Source organism: Sciurus carolinensis, chromosome 2 (genome assembly GCF_902686445.1).
Source record: "Sciurus carolinensis chromosome 2, mSciCar1.2, whole genome shotgun sequence".
NCBI classification, from domain to species: domain Eukaryota; kingdom Metazoa; phylum Chordata; class Mammalia; order Rodentia; family Sciuridae; genus Sciurus; species Sciurus carolinensis.
The window spans coordinates 147,966,573-147,991,956 of record NC_062214.1 but is presented as its reverse complement, the minus strand read 5'-3'; the positions used below and the strand labels follow the sequence as shown (position 1 = coordinate 147,991,956).

Genomic DNA, 25,384 nt, shown 5'->3' with positions numbered 1-25,384 from the left:
GTCACATTATCAAAGTGAAGTAAGATGTAGAGATATGATTTTTATGAATAATCCTAAAGAAAGAAAAGATATGCCAGAATGGTACTTAACATTAATTCTCATAAAGTATGTGTAAAATTTGGAATCTTGAAACTTAGACATTATTTTTTATTAAACAAGTTCTTATAAAATCATTTAATTGAAAGAAATGTTTATGTTAATTAAAAGGTTTTAAAACGTGATAAGTTTTAAACATTCATTAAGTGTCTATTTAAATATTATTTTATTCATCAATGTTTGTTTATTTACTGTTTATTATGGTTTGAGTTTTTAATGCCCCTCACAACCCTGGCACAAGTTCATGTGTTAGAGCATGAATGTTCAGAAGTGAAATGATTATACTAAGAGAGCTATAACCTCATCCATGAATTAATTCATTTGACAGATCAATAATTTAAATGGACTACTGTGTGGTAATTCTAGAGAGGTGGGTATGGCTACAAGAAATAGGTAGCTGGGAGCATGTCCTGGATTATTTTTGTCCATGGTCCTGTTCTCTCCCCCTCCCTTGCCCCTCTCTCTCCTTCCCGGCCACCTTAAACCAAACAGCTTTTCCTCCACTACATCCTTCTGCCATGATGTTCTGTCTCATCTGGGGCCCAGAGCAATGGAGTCTGCTGACAACAGACTGAACCTCTGGGACCATGAGTCCAAAATAAACCTTTCCTCCTCTAAATTGTTCTTGTCAAATATTTGGTCAGCTATGAAAAGCTGACTAACACACAGATGTTGCTGTATAATAGAATAATGCCTAGAATATTGAAAAAGTTATGAGAATAATTGGATTTTAATACAGTGATATCTTAAATCCAGTTAATTTTTTTCTAGAGAATTTTAAAAGGTATTACTTGCAATACATCTGTAAACTGCAATCAGTACTTTAGTTTTATCAACTATCTGTGGAAGACAAAATAAATTCTGTTAAAATATATTAAAATCATTTGTCAATATCTGATTATCACATTTGAGAACTTTTAAATTTCTTAGTCTATTCATTCTCCCATCATTTCTTTTCTTCTTTGGATATTGAATACTCATAGAAGAAATAATTTTTCAGTGTAAATAAATACTTCAAATTCTAATGATCCAGTCATTACAATTTTGAAAACTGTAAAAATGAGAACATTAAGAATCTGTGAGTTTGTCGTGTAGCTGAGTGTAATTTTCATTTACATTATATCACACTCTCAAGTTGTACCATCACTGACTATGCATTTGTAAAGATCTGTGTGACTCTTAGGCATATATTAGGTCAAATCCTGTTTAGGTATTTATTTAAAAATATATATATATATTAAATATATAATTGACATTTTAAAAGACTCTTGAAGCACGTCTTCATTTTATTTAATTATCATGCTCGCTAGTTAATTAAAAGTGACATATGTATTTTCTCAGATGTTTTGTAATTCAATTAGTCATTTGCTCTAACAAGGAAGGACTGTATTGTCCCAGTGATCATAGGTCATTCACAACTTCCACCTTTCTAATATGTAGCAAATTATACAATTAAGACATTGCCATAGACTCAGTATTTATAACTAAAAGTTCCCAAACTTATCAGAGGCAGCTTTCTAATATTCTTTTTCTCTACAGCCTTGGCATGAGTGAGTGATAAATATGCATTGCTCAGATCAGAGTAGCCAGGCAACCAGGTGCACACTTGTAATACCAGTGATTCAAGAGGCTGAGGCAAGAGAATCTGCAGTTCAAAGCCAGCCTCAGCAACTTAGTGAGAATCTAAGCAACTCAGTAAGATCCTGTGTTAATAAAACATAGAAAAGGACTGGGGAATCAGTGGTTAAGTGATCCTGGGTTCAATCCCAAGTACAAAAAAAAAAAAAAAAAAAAAAATTTAGACCCTTTAGATCAGAGAATCTGGGTTCAGAGTCCTTCAATTTTCACACTTTGAGATTATGTGTGACTAATTTCTACTACTTATTGCAACTGTGGTTCATAAGTAAATAAATCGCATATTTATTTAAAATAAACAATTTGGCATACAAAGTCTGAGAAAGGCATTTTTCAGATGCAGACAGTATATCCTGAGTTCTTAATAAGAATTTAATAACTTAATACATTGCAAACCCTAATATGATTTAGAAAAGACCTTAGCCAACTATAGCCCAGGACCCAAATCCAGCCTGCCAATGGTATCTGTATAGTCAGTGAGGTAAGTATGATTTAAAAAAAATTTTTTTGTTCGTTTTGTTTTTCATAGTACTGGGGCTAGAACCCAGGGTCTCATGCATTCTAGGCAAGCACTCTACTACTGAGCTACATCCTCAATCCTTTAAAATTTTTAAATGTTTAGGGAAAAAAACAAAAGCAAAATGATAATCCAGTACATATGAAACTTACATGAAATTCATATTTCAGTGTTTATAAAAATTGTTTCATTGGAACATAGACATTCAGTGTTATCTAAGTCTGTTTTTTTTTTTTTTTCTCTATAGTGGCATGGTTGCATAGTTATGCTAGAACCATATACCTCATGATTTAAAACTTAAGTTATTTTACTTTTGGATCCCTTATAGAAAAAGTTTGTTAAAACCTGGTTTAGAAGCTGGTTTGGTTGAGGTCAAGACCACCTCAATTATCCATGAGGAAGAAGGGAGCAAGTTACAATCACTTGTTAGTGTTTTCCTTCCTAATGTGTAAATATTTATATTGACATGAGCTTGTTAAGATCTCTAAATAATGCCTTAAGCTATAATAAAAAATAAAAACATATTAAGGCTATATACTTTTATAGTATTGACTTTTATTTTGTCTTTGCAAAAATCATCCAAATGTTTCATTGCTGTACTAACATTATTAAAAACACAGGTGGACCTAAGAAAGGTTATACTTGGTCAATAACATTACATCTCCTTAGTAGAGGTAATTAAATAAAATAAGGGTCTTATTTAGAGACCTTTTCTATTACACTTCTCTCTTTTAAAAATTAATGTAGGTGGGGATTAAAATGTTAGAATTATTCTGAAACAACAAGCAGTCATTGTTATGCATTATTCAGTACCTTCGATTGACCCCAACTATGCCTAAATCTGGGCAAGGGTCCCAGTTAGAAATAAAATGATCATGTTGAAAATATTCTGTGGAATTCTTCTTCACATCTCGGTATAACATTACAATGTATTTTCCTACTTAAGTACAAAATATTATAATCTAACTGATTATCATAAGATAAAAAGATTAACTAAAAAAAGGAAGGATAATCATTATTTGTGTACCAAAAATAGATAAGAATTAAAACACAAAGAAGAATTTCAGGAAGAAAGCATTTTGGTTTACATGATCAAGGTGTGCAGACTTTTAGTTTTGGCAATCTGACTCACTAAAACGTAAGCAAGAAAAATACAATCAGTTAGAAAAGTTCACACTGATTCATTTATTCAACAAATGCTGACATGCAAAGCTTTGTTGGAGTACCATTATGTCATTAGGGAAAAAAAACTAATGGTTATAAACAGTAAGTAATGCAAAAGATTAATCTTCAAGAGAGGGATAAGACAAAGATGTGTGGGCAAGGCTTCCTTTTATAAATGAATTTAGTCATAAATACCATAAAGTTTGTTTCTAGTTTCCAATGGCTTATTTCCTTCATAAAAATGTTTTGGACATATTATTAGGAACTAACCAGTTCATAAAGTTAAAACATATTTATCAAAAGCATTGTTTTGGTGACTATAAGGTTTATAACTGATGCTAACATGTTTTTTATTTCTTAACAGCCAGATAGAAAATACTAGCACTAACTTGATGCACAGTATTTCAAATAAAATCATTTGTGGAGAGCCTAAAACCTATTTCTTTAGCAGTTTTATTTTGATAATGCATAACTAACAAGAGAAATCAGAATGTTGTTCCCAAAGCCACTGTCTTTATTTCTGGGCAGATTTAAAAGTTGTCTACAGAGATCTCATAAAGATTCATAAAGATGGACAACATTTTCAATAGTTTTACTATTTAACCAATCAAGAAACCTATGCTCCAGGGTTATAAATTGTGGTCATGGCCAGTGTGCTAATATGGTGCACACTGCTCTGACTCCGGCAGAAGATAGATTGATTCATGTAAGCAATGAATAAAACCAGTTATGTTGCAGTTTTAAAATAATGTGGTGACAATAACCAGTCATTTGAAAATATATAGACTATTTCTACTTGAGAAGACACAGTAAGGACAAAATCTCTACCTCAAGCACAGAAGCTCTCCTTCTGTGAATGATTGAGTTGGGTTGTAAATTGTTACTCAGGTCTTGCTTCTTTTTAAAAATGAACTCTCCACAAATTTTAAGTGAAGGATGTCATTCTTGACCTCAAAGTTGCATTATTAGTTGTTATGATTTTTCTTCCTGCACACATATTGACAAGTTATCAACTGTTGAGTACTCTGGAAGGCACTCAGTTTCAGGGCTGCTGTGATACTTTGATCCTCAGATAGTGTGCTCTAAAAGACACAGTTTCTCTATTAGGACCTACTTTAATTTTTTCTATTTTTAAAAATCTGTTTTCATATTTCCTTTCAAGTCAAAGGGGAATAGGTAGAATCCATCAAATTGGTAATAACTTTTATATTATCTTCTTTTTAATGTGATAAAGCCTGATATTAAATATTGTACAACTAAATGCCAAATATAGGTGACAGATTTATATATAACAAAGTATGTTGTTTCTTTTCTAAAAATTCCCTTTGACTTCATAGAATGAAATTTTTTTCTCCTCAAAGTACTCTTCATGCCCCCAACCTTGTGACAATAACTTTCACATGGCTTTGAATCAAAAGAATAAGCTTTCAAAAGAATAAGACTCCAAGAGGTAATGTCATTCTTTACTCCTCTTCCTGGTAAGATGCACAAAGTCATTTTCCATCTCAGTTGGAGACTCTCATGTCCAGGCAATCTCTGAAGATTGGAAATGTAGGAGTCCAACCTCAGTATCCAAAGGACAGTGCTGACCATTTGCTTATGTATAATAACTTATGACTTCATCAGCTTTTCTTCATTCCCCAGATCACATGTCTTTTTTTCCATAGAGAGTATCATCTTATTCTCTATGCATTACCTCACACATTTCCTTTCTACTCTTTTTAAATTAATATTCATTAATTTGAAGGAAAAATAATTCTGGCTTCATCAATTGCATGTTCTTTCTTCTATTCTATGGAGAAATAACTGAGAGTTGCATGTATTTATTACATTTAATTTCTAACAGATTATAATTAGTAATCCACTGGCTTCACTAGTCTGTGTATATAAATGCTTTATGACTTGACTCAAAAATCACTTGACCTATGATTAGCTTCTACTAAAAATGCACACAGGCAGAGAGCGATAATTTCTACAGTTTTTAGAAGGCTTTAAAAAAATCAGTGTATCATCAGTGTTTGTTTTAAGTTTTCCTTGGGTTTCAATAGTTACTCCATGTTAATAGTCTAGAGACATTTGAGAAGTTTTAAAGTAGATTTTATTGTTTGTAGTTTGCATAGTGTTTTGTGGAAATGTTTCTTTGCTACCATCTTGATTATTATAATTATCTGCCATCATGGAGTTCTTCTCACACAGGGAAATGAACACCAGAGAATACACTATAAAATCTTTTCTCCCACTTCAGGAGTATTGAATAAGATAATTTTGGAATAATTGAACAATGGTGTAGATATTCAATTCTTATTATACCCAAAACAGCACTTCATAAATCAGCATTGACTTGTTCTTTCTGTCTTAGCCAAGCACATGCATTATGTCAACAGTTGTAGTAAGAGCTGATGATGTCATCTGTTTCTAAGAAGTGCACAGTTTCATAGGGAATATGTCACTACATGCTATAACCAAGAGCTCCTGTGGTAGTTTCAAAAGTATTAGCTATAATAGATTCATTTTCTCAACCTACGGTCATGCTTTATTTCTTCCTTATCCCTTTTTGACTGTCTAAGATCAGACTTCTTTTAAGATCATTAAAAATATAAGATGTCCCCTCCCTTTAATTATCCTTATAAAATCAATTTTATATGAATGAAGAGTATTCATTATTGTTTCATAGAAAGGCCCATGGTGCTGTCTACTGTATGACTTCAATTGTTTTAATTATATTTATTTCTGAAATTTATTTCATGGATCTCTTATCTGAGGTCTGTTATCTGTTATTTGTTATCAGCTGTTCACTGGCCTTGTTAGTCACACACAGTGGGACATTTTCTTGTGTGTCCTGGATTAGGGGACATTCAGTGCATGTCTTTATAGAACAATATGGTATTGACTTTCCTCAGGTATTCTAGCAGTATGATTAGCCAAGAACTGTTTTTGTTAGGATAAATATTTGTTATCTTTCTGTATGGGTGAGAGGCAGTCTTTTTCTACTATACTGCAATGTCTGAGATTATATCTTTCACTAATTTTGGTCTTATGTGGGGGCATCAGATCCAACTTCTTATCTTGCACTGCAAGATTAACCTCAGATTTGTAGACCTAAAAATCCAACTCATAAGGTAGATTGCAAACACCAGCAACACTTTTGTCTCCCCAAACTCTTATTCATTATCTGTTTTTAGTTCTCTGTTTATTGAATCCTTTTCTTGTTTAGGAAGTATACCTCTAAAAAGAGGTTTGTTCTAATGTAATCTAACATTCTTAGGCAAAACCTTTATATTTGTTATTGTTTTAGTTATTTTGTTATAACAAGAAGTATATTGAAGTAGTGGTTTGTGGATTTCTCTTTTCTAGAGTATCCAGCCTGAAATAAAATGAATTTGATTTTATTTATCTGGATTTTGTCAGCACTTCCTTGGAAATAACATGAATTGCCTAATTAAAATCACTGCAACGAAGTAACAAATTGACAGCTATCACTCACATATGCAGATTTGTCCTATAAATTGTTTTCCAAAGCAAATTTGACTATTTATATCTTCAAAATTTTTTCAAAATTTTTGTTAATTGCTTTCAAAGAGCAACTTGACCATTATAATACCCTATAACTTTTAATTTTAATTAAAAAAACTGTATTGACTTTACTAAAAATCAGTCATACAGTCAAGCATATTTTAAATGTTCTCAGTGTAAATAATTATTTTAGTTTAACTTTATTCATGAATGTATATTTTCAAATCTCAATTTAATCATTTGAAAACTTTTTTGCAAAATAGAATGCCTGTATTTTATACAATTCTTGGCAATATTTTTTTGAGAAGCACAATTCTTTTCCGTCTATATATTTTGAGAATATTTTAAAATCCAAGACCTATATATAATGATGCATAATGTTTCTAAAAATAATCTCCCAGTTTAGATAGGGAATGTAGTTCTAGGTCAGTTAATCTAAAATGATTTAAACTGGAACAATTCTGTATAAAAATAAAACTAGAATGTGAAGAGTAAGAAATTTTTCTTAGAATTCTTGCTAGAAGTAGAAGAAAAATGCCTGAAGTATAAAAAGGAAAAGAGGATTATGAATTTCTTTCTCCGTTCAACCAGCAGATGTCATGTTTGTTCGTCAGAGCATAAGAGTATTTTAAGATATTCTATTGGTATTACTGTGTACTTCTTACAAATCAGAGTACATAAGCATTAAATATGATTGTTTGAAATCAGAAAGTTAAGTGTGTGATTTTAAAAATTATGATATATTTCTCAATTGAAATTAAAACTCAGTATTCATTTTTAAATTTTTCCCAAGGAAAATTCAGTACAAAGTATGCTGAGACAAAAGTAAGCATATCTATACTACTCAAAATTATTCCTGATCAGTATTTATTACTAATCAATACTATCTATGCATCATATAAATAATCGTTTTGCCCTTTTAATTATAAGACAGTGTGATTACCTAAAATTTTTATATTTTAAAATTTCATGAAGCAAAATTAAGATTCTTGTTGTATTTGGTTATTTATTTTATTATCTTCCATGTCATTACTATCTCCACTCTATCCCTAACTTTCTTTAGTTATGAGACATTTGTTTAATCTATTAGGTATTTCTAATCTAACGTTTTGTAAAATGTATGATTCACCCAGAGCATATAAAAAATATCTTGGAAAGACTTTGTAATAGTCCATAATTAAATATAAAGATTATCATGAAATTTTATAGTAAAATAGCATCAATTTGGAATATTTAAATGAAGGTTAGATTGGAGCTTAATTTCTTCCCTACCTTGAATATCAGTCTTGATAAACAAAATCATACTTCATTATTCACAAGATCAGAAGCATCTTTTTTTAACTTCAAGGTCAGACCATTAATCACCTTAGAAGTGTTTATTTAAGATAAAGAATCTTCCTAGACTTAAGGGAATTTGTATTTATGACATGTAACCATCACCCACTGTCAGTCAACTAAATGTATTCTCTACTAGGATATCGACTTGTTAAAATGCTCAGAATATGATTTCTTGTCTTCATCCTATCTTCCTTCACTCCAGCCCCTTTTTGTGACCCATCTCAGTCTTGGCCCAGAGATGTCAGCTGTTGGAGCAGGCATGCTGCTGCCAGCTTTAGAGAAGGAAAAGACCAAAGACATATTTCTGTGACTAGAATTAGTTAAGATGTCTTTTCTTACACAGACGTGGTGATAATTTCAGGAAAGGTTAGCCTTTTTCAGGCATTTCAAAATGTATGGTCTGCATCCTCTTATATCTGAATAAATTCAAGTATTTATAATATATCTGGATTTCTGGGCCCTGCCTTAGAGAAGAATTCATATTCATGCATATTCAGTTTGTTAAAATATTGTTTAAAATAAATGTATGACCTTTCAAGAGTAGTAATTTCATGAAGTTATGAGATAATTTATAAATAATAGTTCCTCCATATTTAAGCCATAGGTAGTCTAAAATTAATTAAGGAATCAAATTCAGCTTGACAGTAGGCAAACATGTCATCACACCCTAAAGATTCAAGAATAAAAGTTATCTTAATGCCTGTCTCTGGTGGGCAAGTACTCATATCAGTCCTGCTAAATGGCTATTTAAGTATTGACTAAATACTTCTACTGAAGGGAAATTCATGACCTACTCAGGTAGGCAATTCCTTATTCAAAAATCTTAGTGGAGTATTTCTAAGTCAAAATATGCATCCTTCTAATAGGAAATCACTGGTGTTCATCTTATTTCATAACTCTATTCACATTTAGTCTGATTTTCTTCCTCTGATAGATTTTCAACTACTAAATAACAGTTTGCCCCTTTAGGAAGATTTGTTTTCTTTCTTTGCTAAGTGTCTCTAATTCTAACTCTGCTTTCCTTGCTTTTCCTTGAATATAATATTCATTGTTAAGAAACTGCCACATAAAAGTGAGTCTCATATCCATGTGTTTCCTCCTTGGCTACATATTAAAAAAAAACTTCTTCTCCCATTAAAAGGCAGCAACACTAGACTCACCTCCCCAGCACTCTAGATACTGCTCTATAATGAAAGCAGATTAGATTCATATTACTCCGCTAACCAGCTAATTAATTCATTTGCAGTATTGGTATTGATTTTGTTATAGTTGTTGTTTGCAGAGCTGATGATGGAACCCAGGGCCTTACACATGCTAGACAAGCACTCTTCCACTGAGTTGTACCCCTGTCCCTGGTTACTTATACCAAAGCTGTAGTTCTTTATCTCAGATAATAATAAATTCATCTCCCTAATACCATTTTGAGAAATTTGGTTTCAAATGCTAGTTGTCACAAATATTTCGGATTCTAATTTCTTCACTTAGTGTATTGTTTTCCTCTTCTCTAGACTTTGACCTTAAGTATTATGAACATGAATTTGTGCTACATTTAGTATTAAGTAAAACTATCATGTAAAATAAAAAGAAAAATAAAATTAGTATGATGACTCTTGTCTAGAAATCTATGCAGGATGCTTTGTATATGATCCATTTTCAATTCAACTTATTCACAGATCATTTTTAAAAATGCACACAATGTTGATATAGGAAACTACCAAGTGTTATTTAAGCTTTAGATATTTAATTCAATGTATTTAATTGTACTAGTAAGCCTGCCAAACATTAAATTCCATTCATCTGATGTCATTGATGAAACACTTCAGGGGTGATAGAGACTATCTTTTCCATTCTTAGTGTTCAAAATCCATCCTTTAATCATCTCTTATACATTTTTCTGGATCACCTCTTCCACAACCTATAGGTGATAGTGATTGACAATGAGTAAACGTATCAAATCGTGTGAGAAAGTTCTGCACACAGTGAGAAACCAGTGAAAACATTTAATGTTTAATCTAGAAAAGAAAAATCAGGAGGTTGAATAAGTGATGAGAAGTGTACGATTTATTATTTTTTCTAGTGACAATTGCAAAGAATCTCAAAGCTATCTGAAAAGTCTGAGAACGTGACTGATTGCTAAGTGTCTCTAATTCTAACTCTGCTTTCCTTGCTTTTCTTTGAATATAATATTCATTGTTAAGAAACTGCCACATAAAAGTGAGTCTCATATCCAGGAGAAGTGAAGCCAGGCCTCCTCAATCACTGTATATTTAAAACTGGCACAGTACTTGACACTAGTAGACTCTTACTATGTATTGTTGGATTATTAAACAAATGTATTATTGGTAATAAAATAATCTGTTTCAAGATATTAGAAAATTAGATCTATAATTCTGAATGGTCTGAATGACTTTTATTTTGGCAATGGGGGAAAAAAACTGAGATGGTTTGCTTTTGCTATATCCACTATATGGACTTCAAGTTTCCTTAAAATCCAAATAAAAGTCCCTTCCATATTAACCAAAGTTCTTTTGTTGTTGTTAAATTATTGTATTTTCAAATAAATATCAGAGAAAGATTCTCCAAAGAATAATGATATTTACTTTGGAATCGTGAGTATTGCAATTGTTATGCATTTTCTAATAAATTGCAAGTGAATTCAAAGAGGTTGAGGCAAGTTAACTTTTTGAAGGCAAGATGAAGGGTTACATAAGATGTTTTCAAACAATACTACTTGGCTGCATGGGTCTATATCAAGGGTGGCATCTGTCCAAGATTAAACAGACAGCTGTGGGGCGGGCGTCCTTATAGAAGTATTTCCTGTATAAGATTGCATGGTCTTTGTGCAAGATTGCAGTTCTGACAGTCTTTTATGAAGACTATTGTCAGGAATACTGGTATAAGATACCCTCCTTCATAAACTCCTAGTCACATTTATTTATTTTGGCAGTTAGGGTTTGACAGAAGTAACTCCATTTTAACTCTGACAAATGTCACAGTTTTAAGTTCAAACGTATAGTCCAAAGCCACAGATAAGACAAACCTAGGTGACCACTCACATTCTGATACACTTATATGGACTTCCAGGATACCATAATTTTTGCTTTCTTCCTGTCCACTGGTTGTTCCACCAGAGGTCTTTGTGTGCTTCCTGTCCTTTCCCATAACTCTTAACCTTGAGTTGCCCCAAAGCTTAGCCCTGTCTTCTCTTGACCACTCACACTCATATCTTCGCAGCTTTCAATTTATTCTATCTTTTATGCCCATGGTTAGCAGCATTCTAGCTCTAATCCTGACCACTCCTGTATTCTAGATGAATATCCTACTGCATAATTTATGTCTCCATTTGAATCATTGGAATCAATGAAAACATATTTCCTGAACTTCTCCCCCAAATTCTCCCATAGCTTCCCTTGTAGTTGTTGGGAATTCTGTTCCTGGAATTGCTTAGGCCTAGAACCTTGGATTACCCTTGAGCCTTCTCTTCTTCTCACGTTGTTCATTCTATCAACCCTTCTTGCATCTACTCTCAAACATAATAGAATATTGATTAGATGTCAATGGTATGACTTTTCAAATAGAAGAATCGCTTATAAAATATGGAGTAGAAAGTGACAGTTTGGCCAAAGAAAATTTTAAGGATGTTTAAAGTCTACTATGTCATCATTCACATTTGAGCACACTTTCTGTTTTCAGGGAAGGCCTATGCTCCAGAATTCTATTACGATACCTATAATCCTGTGTGGCAGAACAGACACCGTGTTTATTCCTACAGTCTTCAGTGGACACAAATGAACCCTGATGCAGTGGATCGCATTGTTGCATACCGACTGGGTATTCGACAGGTGAGAAATTTAAATGGTGTCTTTTTTTTTTTCCCTCTGTGATCTCCTGTGTAGACTTTGTTATTATATCTTTTCTAACCATGTTGCATGAACTACAGGATCTATTTTCTTATATCAAAGGTAATTTTACCATACAAACTACTCTGAAGTACTTACAAATTTTTGGAATTTACAATTTTTCCACCATGTTAGAAAACATTAAAGCTACAGCCTTTGAGCCCTTCGAAGCCCTTCATAACTAGAGATGCTTGAGAAATTATACAGCATCATTTCCATGAAAGGAACTTATTTAGAATGCTCACACTTCCCTAAATTCTGTAATCATTTGCCTTGTTTCCCATGAAGCTCCAAGTCTTACATATTTTTACTCAAAGGGTTCAAGGTATGTACAGAATATTTTAAAACACTTTAATAAGTCTAAAGAATATAACTACTTCAGTAAAATGAGAAGAAATAACAAAGTATGACGTTTTTGTAAGTTTGCTGAAGATTATGGGTTATATGGGAAAATTTTGAACTTTTTCAATTTAACCACTGTTACAGTCACTTATCCTTTGTGGTGTAATGATATTTTGAAATTTAAAGGTAGGTCTATATATTGCTTGTTGCTAGATGATGTATTATCTGGGTGACTTTCTCAGGGTAACACAACATTTTTGAATATTTATTTGATTACCACATCATATGTTTGCTGTCTTCCACTTCACATGATGCAGATTTTCAATGTGTGTTCCATTTCTTAGCTAAATCACAGAGTACATTTTCAGTTGGACCATTAGAAAGGACAAGATTTTCTTGGAGAAAAAACAATAAATGTCTTTTATTTTAAAATCACCCTTTTTCTATCTTTCTCAAACATTTTTAATAAAAAACCTTTTGAGATACAGCAGTCAAATTAAGATACATAGAAAACCAAATGCTCTTATCTTTTAATTTAATAATCTCAAAAACGTAAAATGAATTTTCCTATTGAAAATATCTGGCACTTGATAATTACTGCTTTCTTGTCTAAGTGTTCATAGGTCACTGATCCAGCAGACCACAGTGGACCTTTGGAATTTTTCTCTCATTCTCTCTCCATCATTACATTGGTCCCTGGGTAAAATAGTAAATCTGAGATCCACATCAAAATAGTTTGTTCTACTTGCTCTGATTTGATGAATTTCCTTGATAGGGAAGATTTAAAAAAATAAGACTAACAGTTCTTTGTCCCTCAGGTCCTCAGGTGATGGCATTATCTCTCCTTTTCTCTTCTTAACCCAGCTCCTATTGTAAAATCTTTCTTCCTTGGTGCCTCTTAAAGTATGTTTGACTTTTCCCACCTCACACTCTTTTATTAAGTGCTTACTACATTGTTTGGTCATTCATGTTCATCTTTGATTATACATCTTTTTTTTTTAAAAATCTGAGGACCTAAGACCATATGCTATTTGTAAAAATAAATTATTTTCTTTAGGTGTCTTTTACTATTTTCTGGCAGTCTATTTTCAATGGTAGAGTCAGAATTTTTTCTTTTGTTTCTCACGTCTTTCCTCAGTTATATTTTCTAGAAGTCTTTAGGTAACTTGCTGTTACAATCTAAAAGAGCTGCCTGTTTATTCTGTGGAATTTACCTAACTCTGCTCATCATTCTCATCATTTCCTCTTTCCCTCTCTCTCTCGCCCCAGTGCCTTTTTAAACATTTTTTTTTATTTTTTATTTTTATTTTGAGACAGAGTCTCACTAAGTTGCTTAGGGCCATGCTAATGTGCTGAGGCTGGCCTTGAATAGGCAATCCTCCTGTCTCAGCCTCCTGTGTGGTTAGGATTACAGGTATGTGCCACCAAGCCCAATTTATCATTTTCTCTATTTAACATGATTGAAACCTTTGTTCACCCAATGTGTCTGTTATGTATGCAATGCAGAATTGTTCTCTGTTAGTCAAAGTTAGTCAATGAAGTCTTCCACCAAAAAATTGCAAGATAGATTTTTGTAGAGATAGAATTCCTCTCCAGAGGGAGCCAAATAATTAAACCCCCTCCTTATTCTACATAGTTTGTACCCAGTATTAGCAAATTGTCTTCTTTAGTATATTTTTTTTGGATGAGGGGTAATCAGGGGTTAGGATTGTTATACTATTTTCCAACAATTATCTTTTTAAATTTTTCATTTCTGCCATGAATATTTCTAAATTCCCATCTACATTTTTTATCATAAAACTGATACATAACTCTGATATTCAAGGATACATATATCCCAGTCACTGGTTGTTCTTTTTAGTCAAATTGGTTAGATATTGTTCTCCTATTCTGCTTCAGAATAAATCATGTATGTGTGATATTTGCATATAAAATCCCTTTACTATATTCTATTAAAATAATGAATTCCAAACCCACCCAACTTCCAAGTCTAGACAGTCTACCCTCATCATTACTTAGCTATATAACCATGAGCATAGTTATGGACATATGTAAACATGAGTTCCTATTCTATACATTGAAGGTGATGATACCTATCTGGCAACTGGCAGTTCTTGTGTTGTTCTGCCAGTGTGAACAAGAAGGTGACATTTGTAAATATCATGCAAGAAGAAAAAGAGCATGAATATATACTTCTCTTTCCACTACCACTTCCACTATATTCAATCCTCACATGAGAAATTGTTACAAGCAAAATGACCTCATTAAGCAACATTTCTTTTAAAGATCCACCTACATATAAAATTTTACAGTGATAGGGCAAATGCTTTTCATATACAAACTGAAATGATGCTTCTAACAAAAGTTCCCTGCTTTATACAAGAAGCAAAGGTATTATAGTGAATAAGTTTAACTTTTTGTATTAGAAAATTTGGGTTTCTGATATCCCATTTATGTACATTTAGTATCAATGTCTTGTGTCATAGGACGTAAGATATCAGCATTTTAAAATCATTCTTAAATTCTGTTCTGATCATCACTTTAATGGAGATTTTATATTACATACATATGACCTTTTTTATTCCTCAAGGTATCTTAGCATCTTGAATCAATGAATTTTTTAATATAATCAACATAACTTGAATGTTTAAGAAAGTGACCAAAGGAGCACAATTTTTTTTAAACATTGATTTTCCCCTAATAATTACTGTTGATGTGTTTGATTATGCAATCAAGGGATCATTAATTTGTGTTGCATACTTTAAGATTTTTCTTTTTTGCAGTGCTGGTAATTGAACCCAGGGCCTCACATATACTAGGCAAGAACTCTACCACTGATCTATACCCCTAGACCAATTTTATCATTTTAAAGTTATATTATTTTAGGTCATTTATTTATTTTAAGCCTATTGACATAAGTAATTTTTCCATCATGAAATAACTAAACTACCTACCAGAAAATATCTTCCATTTTAATATCAGACTTGATCTGTACACAATATATTTGTGTGTTAGTAGAAGTCTAAAATTCAAGTTTGATCCTTTAAGATAAATGACAAATTCACATCTAAAGAGCCTGTTTTATTTTTAATCCTGAAACCTTTGTAATCCTTATTACCTATTCTTAAATTGAATATGATGGTAGAATCATTGCTGTGTTGTTAAATCCATGGCTGGATGAGACTGGTAAACTGAACCAGGCATTCTTGTTTCCTATGAATATTAGCTAACTACTTTAGTCTATACTTAAATGTAATGAGGAGCATTGTCTCAGAATTTAAGTAGGTTTATTCACTTTTATTGTAAAATATCTCAGTGTGTCTAGAAAAAGGCACTGAAATTCTAGAATTTCTATGTTAAAAGACTTTACCATAACAAATATATCACAAGAAGCCAAAAAATTAATTTGTGGAAAACAGTTTCCCCCAAATATGAATGTCCTTAAGTTATACTTTTTAGGCTCAACTAAGCAATTGTTTAATCTCCTTAGACAGCTACTAGCCTCCAATTATTTGCTTCATTTGTTGCTTAAGAGGAAAGAGAAAAAGGTTATTTGAATGTCTGCTTTCCTAGGTATCTAAGGAATTAAGAACAAAACAAAGCTCTTCCTCAGTTATGCCAATATACTGGATTACATAAACATCATTTCAATTCATTTAAAACACACTCAATTATAGTTTCTGTTGTGAAAGTATTTTAGAATTTTATGCAGTTTCCTTTTTGTATTATGACATAGAGGTATACAATGACTAAGACTTGTTGACTGTCATCATTGGAAAGAAGATTATTTCACTGAATACCTTAACAGTCCCTGTTCTGAATTCTTAAGTCATGATACATTAAAATGTTTGCAGTTATCATATTCATTTGCTCACCCATTCAGTCAATAAAACTTTGAATAAATTAATCTTATGGTAATTGTCTGAAATTTAAAAAATGAAGTATTGTCCTCAATGTCTATTAAAATAAATAAGTTCTGTAATAAAAACATATTCAAAATGCCATAGAAATAGATGTAGGAGCAGTTAGTACAACCTAATAGTGGACTAAGAGACATGATCACCAAGGTAGAAACCGTTGGTTTTAAAGGTTTATTCCAAAGTTTTCCTTTTAGACACTAACTACTAATAATCACTAATTAGTCAATCATTGATCAAAAATATGCATCTTGGCATAATTATTAAATGAATTAATTATAAAGTCATATTGTTTTTCATAGATGTAACTATAATAATTGAGCTGCTCCTTATCTTTCCCACCAGTTAAAATATTTAAAAGTTATTTTAGTAAATAATTTATTACCTATTTTTTATTAAAGGATGATTATTATAATGGATTTTGGTTAACTTTTTAGAAATTTATTATACATAATCAACAGTAAGCTTGATAATTGTAGTAATCACTATTGCTGAGTATCGGGTTTAATACATTAACTGAAAAAGTAGAGAATTTTGAAGAGAATGTGAAATTTTAGTTGGTTTTGTGGAATGAATTTTTTATACTTTAGCAAATAACATGATATGTACTATGTCTATGGTACAGTCTTCAGACAGTAACAGGATAATGGTAGAATAAGATAGAAATTAAATTGAAATAATACATGTGCTTGACTTTGTTGGGGAGATTCGGTTCATAGAGACATTTGGAGACATTTGACATAGGTTATTTAGTGTGATTTCAGGGAAATCTGGGGATTTGGTAAATAGTTGGAATTCTTCACACAGTTTTGAATCTTGAATAAAATAACATCTTTTATAATCTGATCATCTTAATTAGAGTGTATTGAACAGTATTGCAATAGCACAGTTGGGCAGATATATGAGGTTATAGTGATTTAGACTGAAATAGTGAAAGAGCAGAAGAAGAAATATTGAACTGAGATTGAACTAAGAGGAACTTGAATATTAATTTTGTTTTGAGGAAACATTTTGAAAAGGACATGACTTCATATTCTCTGATGTTCATTTCAACCTATTTAATAAATATTCTGGAAAGCATCAAATATGGAGATGAGACAGGGAGCTAGGAATGCAGAGAATTGTAGTGAGAACATTGTTTAAATGGTCTCCTTAGCTCTGGAAAAGAAATAAACCCTAATCCAGTGATAATGAAATTATCACCAAATAAAAACACTGTACCCCATCTGCTTCTTTCCCCATAAACACTAACTTCATAATTTATGTATTAGTAGGACAAGTCATGTATGGGCAACTGGAAAGAACTGGGTAAGGTATGAACCTTTGAGTGATATAGACAGCTCTGTAGTATAAGGGTGCCTTATTTTAAAGTAAGTGTGTCTTAGAAAATTCTATGTTCTGTCTGAGTTTTTTGAGTCTATACTCCTTTGTCAGATTTCATTCTTTTTAGTAATGTTGCCTGGGAAAAATAATTAGAATTTTCCTTTTTCTTGATCCTGCATGTGATGGAAAATGAATGTCATTATTAAGGAGATTTTTGGAGTTTAAGACTATTGAATTATTGACAGAAATAAGATTCTGCAAGCATGCTCATACTTTCAAACTTAGACTCGTTAAGTGCGAATGATAGGGGGGATATAAAACAAACAAAGATACTCTAGGCCGAAGCATGCTATTAAAACTGTGGACATGTCTCCTTGAATGTGTAAGTTAGGTCAAAAGCATTAGACTCCAGAGCTGAAGTTGGAATGTGGAAACATAAATTTAGTCATAAATACTATAATGGTAGAATTTTCATAAAGAAAGAGAGAAAGAGAAAGGAGAAAAAAACTAATTAGAAAAATATGACATTTAAAAGGGCATTTAGGAGTCTATGATTTCTTGTATGTGTTAAGAGGGTGAGATTTGTACTTTCAAACAAAATTGTAAAAGATTAGAAAGTCATGAATATTGAAAATATCAGATATCAATGAATCAGTGTTAGTTTTTTATTTAAACTAATAAATTTATTTAATGTTAAAAGGGGGATAGGAAAAAAGGTTTTTCTATGGGTTTAATATTATTCTGAAGTCTACTGACTCCAACCTAATTAAATTGATCTGTTATGCTAGCTGTCCACTTGAATCAATATTTTATTAAAGAACTGAAGACTAAAGGAAATGCATATTTTCTTAGATGAAAGAACATTTCTTAAATTTTTAAACTATTTTGTTTACTTAAAACTATAAACATACAGTAATTATGAATTGCAATACTTTGATCCATTTCAAAGGAACTATCCAGGAAACCAATATAAGTTCAGTGTCTTATATCACTAGGGATAGAGAATTCACTGGAAAACAGTAATTCATCCAATTAGAGTGGAGAAAAAAATAAAAGTATCAGAACCTTAAATAGAGTATGGTGTTCAGATTAACAGTTGCTATTTTTTTTTTAGACCTCAACATCATGCAAGTCAATTGAATAGAGATTTATATATGGATTTATGGTCTAAATGCTCTTTTTATTTACTGCATCTATTCACAAACTGAATACACTATTTTCTTTGTGTTGTGGCAGTGATTTTCATACTTCAGTGTTCATCAGAATTACTGAAGACTTGTTAAACCAGTTGCTGATTTAGTGATCTGGAGTGGGATCTTAAGTTACCCACTGTTATTTCTAACAGTTTCCCTTAGGATGCTGATAGAGGGGGTCTGGGTCCACATTTTGAGGACCCTGTTTCATTTAATCATACTGTTATGAAAAGACTGATATCAGATCCTGTTTTCATGTTTTACATTTTTCATATACTGACACTCTCATAGGATCACAATATGAAAAACAGTACCATAACATACTGTTTCAAGCATAGTATTTGGCATATAGTTCTTTAAAAACCATTAGTGGAATAAATGAATTTGAAATTTGCATGGTAAGTGGGCAACTATTGATTTCTCACCAAAGAGATGCATTTCCCTGTTATGCTTGAATTGATACATTTGAAACATCATTGATTATTAAAATCAAGTTTTAGCTTTTTACCTGATAGACTGAGAACTATTATAAATGCAAGTGTTTTCTTTACTTGTAGTCAAGGTATAGTTCATTAGGCTTATATCTGTGTGCATCTCTATGGAATATTTAAAAGAAATCTTTTTAAAATTTATTTATTTTGATTCATTATAAACAAATGGGGTAAAACTTATTTCTCTAGTTGTACATGAAATAGTCATACCATTTGTATAATCATACAAGTACATAGGGTGATGTTTGTCTCCATCTGTTATTTTTTCCCTTCCCTCCCACCCCTCCTACTCCTCATTCCTCTATAAAATCCATCTTTCCTCCATTCTTGCCTCCCTCCCACTCCCATTATGTATCGTCATTCACTTATCAAAGAGATCATTAGACCTTTGGTTTTTTGGGATTGGTTTATCTCACTTAGCATGATATTCTCCAACTTCATCCATTTGCCTGCAAATACCATAATTTTATTCTTCTTTATGGCTAAGTAATATTCCATTGTGTATATATACCACAGTTTCTTTATCCATTCATCAATTGAAGGACATCTAGGTTGGTTCCACAATCTAGTTATTGTGAATTGAGCACTATGATCATTGATGTGGCTGTATCACTATAGTATGCTGATTTTAAGTCCTTTGGGTATAGGCCAAGGAGTGGGATAGCTGGGTCAAATGGTGGTTCCATTCCAAGTTTTCTAAGGAATCTCCATACTGCTTTCCAGAGTGGCTGCACTAATTTGCAGCCCCACCAGCAATGTATGAGTGTACCTTTTTCCCCATTTTTCCCACATCATCGCTAACACCTGTTCTTGCTTGTATTCTTGATAATTACCATTCTAATGGGGATGAGATGGAATCTTAGGGTAGTTTTGATTTGTATTTCTTTATTACTAGAGATTTGAACATTTTTTCATATATCTGTTGATCGTTTGTAGATCTTCTTCCGTGAAGTGTCTGCTCATTTCCTTAGCCCATTTGTTGACTGGGTTATTTGTATGCTTGGTGTAAAGTTTTTTGAGTTCTTTATAGATTCTGGAGATTAGTGCTCTATCTGAAGTATGAGTGGCAAAGATTTTCTCCCACTCTGTAGGCTCTCTCTTCACATTGCTGATAGTTTCCTTTGCTGAGAAAAAGCTTTTTAGTTTGAATCTATCCCAATTATTGATTCCTGCTCTTATTTCTTGTGCTTTGGGAATAATGTTAGGGAAGTCTGAACCTAAGCCAACATGATGAAGATTTGGACCTACTTTTGCTTCTATAAGGTGCAGGGTCTCTGGTCTGATTCCAAGGTCCTTGATCCATTTTCAGTTGAGTTTTGTGCAGGGAGAGAGAAAGGGGTTTAGTTTTATTCTGCTGCATATGGATTTCCAATTTTCCCAGCACCATTTGCTGAATAGGCTATCTTTTCTCCATTGTATGTTTTTGGCGCCTTTGTCTAGTATGGGAAAACTGTATTTATTTGGGCTTGTCTCTATGTCCTCTATTGTGTACGATTGATCTACCTGTCTACTTGATTTACCTGTCTATTTTGGTTCCAATACCATGCTGTTTTTGTTACTATTGCTCTGTAGTATAGTTAGAGTTCTGGTATTGTGGTACACCCTGCTTCACTCTTTCTGCTAAGGATTGCTTTAGCTATTCTGGGTTTCTTATTTTTCCAAATGAATTTCATGATTTTCATGATTGCTTGCTCTATTTCTATGAGGTATGTCATTGGGATTTTAATTGGAATTTCATTGAATTTGTATAGCACTTTTGGTAGTATGACCATTTTGACAATATTAATTCTACCTATCCAAGAACATGGGAGATCTTTCCATCATCTAAGGTTTTCTTTAATTTCTTTCTTTAGTGTTCTGTAGTTCTCATTGTAGAAGTTTTTCACCTCTTTTGTTAGATTAATTCCCAAGTTTTTTTTTTTTTTTTTTTTTTTTGAGGCTGTTGTGAATAGGGTAGTTTTCCTAAATTCTCTTTCAGAGGATTCATCACTTATGAATAAAAATGCATTAGATTTATGAGCATTGATTTCATATCCAGCTACTTTACTGAATTTATTTATGAGCTCTAGAAGTTTTCTGGTGGAATTTTTCGGCTCCTCTAAATTTAGAATCATGTTATTAGCAAATAGGGCTAGTTTGAGTTCTTCTTTTGCTATTTGTATCCCTTTAATTTCTTTGGTCTATTTGCTCTGGCTAGAATTTCAAGGATACTGTTGAATAGAAGTGGTGAAAGAGGGCATCCCTGCCTTGTTCCAATTTTTAGGGGGAATGCTTTCAGTTTTTCACCATTTAGAATGATATTAGCCATGGGCTTAGCATAGATGGCCTTTACAATGTGAGGACTGTTCCTACTATCCCTATTTTTTCTAGAGTTTTGAGCATGAAAGGATGCTGTATTTTATCAAATGCTTTTTCTGTATCTATTGAAATAATCATGTGATTCTTAACTTTAAGTCTGTTGATATGGTGAATTACATTTATTGATTTCTGGATGTTGAACCAACCTTGCATCCCTGGAATAAAACCACTTGATCATGATGCACTATCTTTTAATATGTTTTTGTATGCAATTTGCTAAAATTTTGTGAAGAATTTTTGCATCTATGTTCATTAGGGATATTGGTCTGAAATTTTATTTCCTCGATGTGTCTCTGTCTGGTTTTGGTATCAAGGTGATATTAGCTTCATAGAATGAGTTTGGAAGGATTCCCTCCTCTTCTATTTCATGGAATACTTTGAGGGGTGTTGGAATGAGCTCTTCTTTGAAGGTCTTGTAGAACTTGGCTGAGAATCCATCTGGTCCCGGACTTTTCTTTGTTGGTAGGCTTTTGATGACTTCTTCTATTTCATTGCTTGAAATTGATCTATTTAAATTGTGTATGTCCTCCTGATTCATTTTGGGTGGATATGTCTCTAGAAACTTGTTGATGTCTTTGAGATTTTCTATTTTGTTGGAGTATAGATTTTCAAAATAGCTTCTAATTATATTTTGTAGTTCAATAGTGTCTGTTATGATATTTCCTTTTTCATTCTGAATTTTAGTGATTTGAGTTTTTTCTCTCCTTCTCTTTGTTAGTGTGGCTAAGGGTTTATCAATTTTCTTTATTTTTTTCAGTGAACCAACTTTTTATTTTGTCTATTTTTTCTATTTTTTTAAATGAACTATTAAAAGTTTCTTAACTGTAACAAATGTAAACTAAAATTTGCATTTGGTAATGTCCTGATGACTAATCGAATGCTTTAGTAATTTACATTACAAGAAGTATGAATATCAAATATAGTTTCTCTTGTGCTGGGCTTGCTCATACATAGGGTAAGGGCGTGGAGTCAAGACCCAGACACCAGGAGTTGGGTGGAAGCAGGCTTGTGGTGAGCAGCCTGCAAACTCATTTATTGTGGGGACAGCTATACATTTTATAGGTTTCTTGCCTATAATGTGCCACAGGGGATCAGACCACCAGGTCGCTATACAGGTTCCCTTGGTAACACTGAGTCAATTTGGGGCAGTTGTTTACTTTCCTAGGTGGCCGAAGCAGAACGCTCTTCCTCGCAAGTTTTCCTTATATACTTGAGACAGTCACTGCTGCCAACCAAGAACTAGGATTTCTCCCAACAATCAAACTGTTATATTCCTGAGTACTCATTCTCTTATATTTCAAGAAGAATGAGTGATGGCTATCAGATCCATTTTGAATTGATCATCACGATATGCCTTTTTCAGTTTTTACTTAAAAATTACTATTAGTTCAGCTGTATAATTTTAGTTGTATTTTTAAAAATTTCTTAAATTATCTTAGCTGTGAATTTAGTCATCAATATTTTCACACTATTTTATACCAAAATCTGTTTTTCAATACTTAAAATACTTAACTAAAATGACTGAAACATTTGCTTTTGAATAAGAAATGTTGAACATGAATTATTCCAATAAAATTGGATAATACAGTTGCAGTAAAATTGCTCAATAATAGATTGCTATGTTTTGCAAACACCTGTTCTCTGATTTACAAAGTTCAAACATGAAATGCAAAAAGATCAGAGTGTTTAAGTTGCTTTAATATACTTCAAGTTTGGGAAACAATTTCTGCAAAGATGGGAACAAGAATTTGGGTAAAAATTTGAAGACAATAGTTTGAATATCATAGGCATTACCTGTTTCTGATAGCTATGCTTAAAGTATATCTCTATCTATTCATCCATCTATTATTGATCTATATATTATCCTGCCTGACACTAGTATAGGTGATTGACATGTCACATTTTAGTTCTTAAAAAAGCACAGTAATTGCTGTTATATCTTTCTTGCATATTAAGAGTTCAAGGGATAACTAATTTGCCAAGGTCAAAGAGTTAAGGAAAAGCTAAACCTGGAATTTGAACCCATGCCATCTAGTTTGGAGTCTAACAAAGTTAATTCAGCTGACTGCCACCTGAGGCTCACTCTTTTCTATCTTTTTCTTCTTTTTGTAATGGCAGATTTTACTATGTTGTTTTTTTCAATTTCTTATATAGTTACTGCCTTTTGAGATTTTCTATGTTTTTCTGGTATCAACTTTATTTGCTTTTTGAATTTTTAACATATACTTCTACATATATGTCTACATAGATGAGTATTATATTTTAATTTAAAAAATATCTTTGACAATTGGGAATATATCTGCTTTCCCACCCACCATGTATATATTTTGTATGAGATTTTTATGCTTCTGGATGCATTTTGTCTGTTCATTATTTTATAAATCATTTAATCATATTACAACATTAACATCTCTGTTTCTTCTTTTTTCTATGGTGGGAGAGGGTGCATGAGAGAATAGTTCTTATTCTGAGAAAGTTTAAAACATATGAGGACATATATATCCAAGCAATGAACTAGAATCTAGTATGCTAGGTATCACCATCAGGGTTGGCATAAGGTGTTGTTGGAGACATTGGGAAGGAATCTAATATAACATTGGGAAGTGACAGAGAATGTGTTAGCCAGCTGCCATCTGAGGGATGCATAGAAGTTATACAGATTGAGGAACATGGATGAACTTAACATGTGCTGGACCACAGCTGTTGATATAGCCTGGATCTGGAATATACCTTGAAGACTATGTGTTAAAGATACTTGGTCCCCAACTGGTGGCACTATTGGGAGGTGGTGAAATAGGAGGAGGTGGAGCCTAGTTGGAGGAAATAGGTCACTGGGGGGGGGGGGGCTTGCCCCTGAAGGGTGTATCTTGTCACCTGTGTACTCTAGCATTCTCTCTCTCTCTCTCTCTCTCTCTCTCTCTCTGCTTCTTGTCTACCGTGAGGTAAATAGCTTTGCTCTACCATGTGCTCCCTTCCATGATATTCTCCCTTGTTATGGGCCTGAAAGCAATGGAGTTAGCCAACCATGGACTGAGAATTCTTTTTTGTTGTTGTTTTTATTTTTAGATATTTTGACATACACATACATGGGTCGTAACCCATTACAATTTGGATCCCATTCTTGTGGTTGAACATGATGCAGAGTTACACTGGTTCTGTGTTCATATATGGACATAGTAAAGTTATTTTTATTTCATTCTACTGTCTTTTCTATTCCCATCCCTCTTCCTTCCCTTCATTTCCCTTTGTCATATCCAATGAAGTTCTATGCTTCCTGCCCCCTATCCTCCCTTGTTAAGGATTAGCATTCATATATCAGAGAGAACATTCAGCCTTTGGTTTTCTGGGACTGGCTTATTTCACTTTAGCATGATATTATTCAGTTCCATTCATTTAGTGGCAAATTCCATAATTTCATTTGTCTTTATGACTGAGTAATATCAATGGACTTAAAACTCTGAAATCATGAGCCACAATAAGTCTTTCCTCCTTTTAGTTGATTTTATGTCAGATATTTTGTTCCAGCAATGGAAAGCTGACTAACAGAATCATGATATTTCAGAAAACTGAAAATTAAAATATATTTGAATCATAGATC

At 32.5% G+C, this 25,384-nt stretch overlaps 1 protein-coding gene across 1 annotated transcript in view; it reads left to right on the top strand.

The window, feature by feature from the left end:
* Mdga2 (MAM domain containing glycosylphosphatidylinositol anchor 2) overlaps nucleotides 1-25,384 on the top strand; it is a 757,479-nt gene that overhangs the window by 667,113 nt on the left and 64,982 nt on the right. Inside the window, exon 10 of the mRNA XM_047541595.1 lies at nucleotides 11,957-12,105. Within this exon, the coding sequence (XP_047397551.1) occupies nucleotides 11,957-12,105 (149 nt within the window). The remainder of the gene's footprint in view (nucleotides 1-11,956; nucleotides 12,106-25,384) is intronic.